General features: G+C 33.2%; 1 protein-coding gene across 3 annotated transcripts in view; it reads left to right on the top strand.

Annotated features, from left to right (window-relative positions):
• RAB23 (RAB23, member RAS oncogene family) overlaps window positions 1-5,654 on the top strand; it is a 27,264-nt gene extending 21,610 nt beyond the window's left edge. The window contains exons 5-7 of one of the 3 annotated variants that reach the window (XM_012648721.1): window positions 340-422; window positions 1,237-1,329; window positions 3,883-5,654. In XM_012648721.1, coding sequence (XP_012504175.1) covers window positions 340-422; window positions 1,237-1,329; window positions 3,883-4,022 — 316 coding nt within the window. In that variant the 3' untranslated portion in view covers window positions 4,023-5,654. The remainder of the gene's footprint in view (window positions 1-339; window positions 423-1,236; window positions 1,330-3,882) is intronic. The other 2 variants (XM_012648720.1, XM_012648718.1) reach the window with 2 other exon arrangements.
• Window positions 5,655-5,804: the final 150 nt, after the last annotated feature.

Below are 5,804 nucleotides of genomic sequence, written 5' to 3'. Positions count from 1 at the left end.
GAAAAGTGATATTTAATTATTTGGGGGCTAGAGATAGTGACTTTATAGAAAAGCCTTCTGTGTACAGATACAGTATAATGGTTAGTGTTAATCCCCTAAGAGTAGGGAAGACTAAAAATCTGTTCAAGCACTAAGTGAGAACACAGCTTTCAGCTGGTTTTATTTAACTGGGCGTCAGTATCAAGTTTCTTTTAAAAGAAATGTGAAAATTTTCTGAAAGATCCGATCCACCTTCCCACCCCGCCCTGCCAAACTGTATTCAGTAAATGTAATTAAAAGTGACTTTAAAACAAGCTGTCAGAAGGTATCTTTATAAGCATTTTTTTCATTGATGTGCAGTGAGGAAGCTGAGGCGCTGGCAAAAAGGTTAAAGTTAAGATTCTACAGAACATCAGTGAAAGAAGATCTAAACGTGAATGAAGGTAAGTTGCCTTTTAAAAAATACATTGCAACAAGTTTGTTTTATTCCTATGCTTCTTCTGTTGTGTTGTTTAGAAATTATATTTATAACAAGAACAAAATTTTCTTTTTGTCACCCAACATCAGGTAACATTTGAAGGCATTCTGCTTCTTTGAGTTAGAGTCCTTAATTATTTACTAATGTCCTTGAATACTTGTTACTCTGGTGGGTTTGGGGTTTTTATTATCATCTTCAAAAATCTAAGCTATCTGTGTGTGTGTATGCATATATGTGTTTTTAATGCATACCTTTTAAAAATTACTGAATTGTTTTAAAACTACACCGTAGTAGATATTCCATTAGGTAGTTACAATGACCTTAATTTGTTTAATAATATTTCCCAGCTTAAGAAAGTGAGATTAGAGAAACATGATTGTTATTTTTCTCATTCTAGAATTGCCACTTATTAGACTGCAACTAGATTGTTGCTCAGGTATCTGTTCTGGGTACTTTTCTTCACCTAAAGAAAGCAGACATCTTTTTAAGACTGAGTCAGTTTAGTGTTGCTGAATATTAGTCACTATTCAAATACTTAAAAGAGCCAGTGTCTACAAGTATTATTTCACTTTCTTACTAGTAAAATACCACTATATGTTTATTAGTATTATCATTGTAATTCTCAGAATTGCCCAAATAATTTTTAAAAGTTGAATTTTTAACTCGATTGTATGCTTCTAATTCTAACTTTGAATTTGTTTAGTAAGTATAAATAAGTAATGTGAAATAACAGATTTACACATATAAATCATATTGACCTGGGCTGTTTTTTATTCTAGTTTTTAAATATTTGGCTGAAAAATATCTTCAAAAACTCAAACAACAAATAGCTGAGGATCCAGATCGAATGCATTCAAGTAGTAACAAAATTGGTAAGTACCAGGAAATTTTATTGTAGCTCATGTTTACTTGGTAAATTTATTTTCCACTCATTATTAATAGACATTTTTAAAAATATATATAATATGCTAATTTCTTTAAGAAATATGATTAAAAACTGTTAAATCAGTGATTATTAAACTTATAAGTATCAAGTCTCTTGTTAAAACGTATATTGAGTTAAAGTTTCTTTTTTTACCATTAAATTTTTAAGTTCATTTGATAGATTAAAGACAGCAGAGATATAAAGACTTTTTATAAAGGCCTGTCCTTTATATAAAGGAGCTTTATAATACTTGTTATTCTAACTATAAGTTTGTACTGGCTTTTACTTTTTCCCTTTCTTACCATCTTGCTTATTACCTGTTAATGATTTTTTGTTATGTTATGCTAACCCATCTTTAGCATTCCCTGAAGAACAAGTGTGTTGTCTTCTCTTTCACAGTAACTGATTGACCATGTCTCCCTGTTTGCTTTGGCTTCCAGGAATATGGGAGCCAAATTTGCTGGTTCTAAGTCTTCTGCATAATCTCTTTCAGGACTTCATATCTGTATTCCATCCCGCCCACTACGTACACATAAACACACACATCATTTTTTGGACCTGTTTTAACTTAGATTTTTTTTCCTGGGTTCTGGCTTCTTTTTTCTTTGCCATTTTTATTCCATAAGTTCCTGCCATCAGATACCTCATATGCTTTGTGAAACAACATAGGACATTTGCAATAAGCCTCTGCCTGGTCTAGTCTCCTTGGCCCCACTCCTGTCTTCTTCTAATCTACTGATTAAAACTCTTTAATGAAACAAAGTAAACGAAGATTCTCTTCATTCCAACATTTAAAGACAGTTATGTCCATCCTTCTGTGTAGCCTTGTGCCCCACTATTATATACATACCCTGGGTACTGGTTCTCTCAGAGGTCTTGATCTTTCCTCAGCATGTCCCATGCTTTCTTACTTCTTCACTTTTGCTCACTTTGTTTCTTCTATCGAGAATGACCTCTCTTTCTCATCTTCTTTTGAAGAACTATTCATTCCCCAAGAACTATCTAGAAAGCTCTCTCAGCTATAAATCTGGCTCAAGCTATAGCCTCTGTGCTCTTCTAAAAGAACAGAGATCTAAGTCCAGGGCATCACCAAGTGTCCAGTTCTACCTTGTTCAGGTAGTTTTTCCTGTCTTATGAATTAGTTAGTCCTTCCTTTGAATCTATAGGATCTTGTGTCTGTTTTATGACACTTAACATATGTCTTACAGAAATACTTGTGTACCGTCTTGTCTTGCTTATTAGATTGTAAACTTCTTGTGGGCAAAAATTGATCTTAACCTTTGTATCCCTGATAGTATCTCTGGCCAACAGTTTTGTGTATCATGGATGCTAAATAGTTCATAAATTGGAGATTTCATTTTGTAAACAGCACAGTTCAAAATGGAAACTATAATAGTTAAAAGTTTTTCTTCAGTTCATCTCTTTTAGCTACCTGTCACTTTATCCATAGACCATTTTTTTTGCTGTTGTTAGCCCATGTCACTTTTTTGTTGTTGTTTTAGCCTACATAGGAAAAACTTCCATTACTACCAGCTTTTACATATGCAATGTTCTTATTAACATAAAATCTCACAAATATTGTTGTTAACTACAAATTAGGTATTCTTTAGGAAGTTATATGATGTGAAGTCAACAAGTTATTAAAATTATCATATTTACTGACTCCAAATTTCAAAAATAGATTGTTAGTGAAAAGATGCAGAACAGTGTATAGAATATGCCATAGTTTGGGTAGAAAAGAGAGGGAAAAAGAATATATATGCATTTTTTCCTATATATACATAAAATATTTCTGGAAGGATATAATAGGAAAACTGATAACATGTTTCCCTTAGGGGAGGAAGACTGGCAAGGGGGAGGGATTAGGGTAAAAAGGATACTTTACTGCGACCTCTTTTGTACAACTTTGTACCTTGTATATTAGCTATTAAAAAATAAATGAAATGAAAACAAAAGCTTTAAAATTGTCAGTACTTAAGTGTCTGTCAATGTGTGAATGGATAAGCAAAATGTGGTATATGCATAGAGTGGACTATTAGTCATCCTTAAGAAAGAAGGAGATTCTGCAGTATGCTACGACATGGATGAACCTTGAAGACATGCCACGTAAAAGTCACAAAAATATACTGTATGATTCCATTTATATGAGGTAGTTAAAATCAGAGACAGAAAATAGAATGGTGGTTGCCAGGGCATGGGCGGAGGAGGAATGGGGAGTTATTATTTAATAGGTATAGAGTTTCAGTTTTAAAGATGAAAAGAGTTATGGAAGTGGATGGTGGTGATCATAGCACAACATTATGAATATATTTAATACTACTCAACTGTATGCTTAAAAATGGTCAGGATGGTAAATTTTGTTGTATTTTACTGCAGTAAAAAAATGGAAAAAATTTATAAATACTTGAAAATATTACTGATTTTGCTAACAAGCTGGATGCAACAGGTAACTCTGAGGAGTATCATTGTCAATCTCTGTGTTTTCCCTCAATTTATACAGGTGTCTTTAATACATCTGGTGGAAGTCACTCGGGTCAGAATTCAAGTACCCTTAATGGTGGAGATGTCATCAATCTTAGACCCAACAAACAAAGGACCAAGAAAAACAGAAATCCTTTTAGCAGCTGTAGCATACCCTAACATGTTTTAGGAAAGAAAAAAATTGAATTCTATTGTGTAATTCAGTAAGAAATCCATCTGGCTGTTATGGTATGTTACAAATTTTTTAGCAGACTTTGCACCTAATGGGTCTCTGAAAGTTGACAGACTTAAATATAACTCCACAATGCTTTTCAGAATGTAGAGTGAGACCTCTGGTGGAAAAATTACTGCCCTCTGGACTTATTTTATTTTTTTTACATTAGACAAAGCCTCTCCTATTTTTGAGGGAATGCTGTAAGAAATGTCAAAAACAGGTTTTGCTGAATTTTAAATGCTGGAAAACACATTGAAATGCCTAAATATATTGGTACAGATTTTAATGTTATGGATCAGGGAAAGATAATCATTCTTTTTCTGAAATTGGTCATCTGGCTTTTCTGGAAAATAGTATTGAATCTGAATACTTACAAAAAATAATACTGAAAGTTAAACACTAAATCTTGCCAGACTGCATTAGTGTGTATTTTGGCAACGTCACTTGTGCAATATCTGTATAGTGTAGAATGTGGAGGGTGCGTGCAGGTATCTGGTACTGGAGTGAACTGAGAGTATGTGCAGTATTTAAGGAAATGTAGATTCTGATTAATTCATTTGTAAAACCATTTACACATTGTGTATATGTTTTTATTTTCAAATGAGAGATTCCAGACATATATTTTGCAAAATGAGCGTGAATTTAAAAAGTGCTTTGTGCCAAAAATATCATACCTACTTTTTATAGTGCTTTACTATCAGAATTTGTATTGTTTATAATATCTTTTAAAAGTAGTTTTCCTTTCTGACAGGGTAGATAAAAGAGGAGTGTGAACATTTTAATGCTAGAGCATCTCCTAGGTGAGACTTGTAAAAGCTTTTTCATGTGGCTGCCCGAACCGTGGTGAGCTCTTGCTGTCATAAGGTTACCCGGAGTCCCTAAGAAGGTACACGGCACCTCTGTGGTCATTCAGGAGGCCCTGTGAAGTGTGGTGGTGTATCTAGCACCTTTTGCTGCTGAGAATCCAACTTTGAACTTACAAGATTATTCTAACCATTTTTTAAATGCACAAAAGATGATTAGTCCTAATCCAAATTATCGATTTTATAATACCCTGCAACTTTAAAGCATCCTTTTGTGTACACATTTTTGTATGGTATTTTAAGACTATTGCTTAAAGTTTCTATAAGTTTTAGTTTGTATAGCACTTTCTCAAGAGCTCTGTCAGCACCACATACATAATTTAAGAAATGATTTAATAATCATGTGTCAGAGCATAAATTTTGTGACTTGGGATAGTAGCTTTCCAATTAAGATGATCGTATGAACTCTGTTAAAACTGATTATCATTCATTAATGGCTTTGTTTTTAACCTATAAATAAACCCCTTTCAATATATCTGGTTTTTACAGGATTTCAAAATACGTAAAAATAACTTTTCTTGGAAAATGTGTCACGAAGTCATTTTTTATTATTTGTACTAGATGTTCTATGTATTCCTCTTTTATGTTTTATCTTTATTTTTTTAAGTCTTCTATCTGCACCACCCTCAGCCTCCTGCCCAGATTAATGTTGAGAACATAATAGAATTTCCTAGGGTGTGTCCTTAAGAGGTCAAGAGTAAATGTTCACTTTTCATAATATTGAAATTGATCTGGCATTATCTATTTCAAAGTAATATAAAATGTTTATTTTTATGTCACCAGTTGTTACCACTCCCATTGCTGGCAGTGGGATAGCACTGGAGGAGAAACTTAGTTCCTAACAGTGGATACCTGCTAGTGATT

This window comes from Propithecus coquereli, unplaced genomic scaffold (assembly GCF_000956105.1).
Source record: "Propithecus coquereli isolate 6110/MARCELLA unplaced genomic scaffold, Pcoq_1.0 Scaffold292, whole genome shotgun sequence".
Lineage (NCBI taxonomy): Eukaryota > Metazoa > Chordata > Mammalia > Primates > Indriidae > Propithecus > Propithecus coquereli.
The sequence above is the reverse complement of the archived record's forward strand: the minus strand, read 5'-3'. Positions and strand labels throughout refer to the sequence as shown.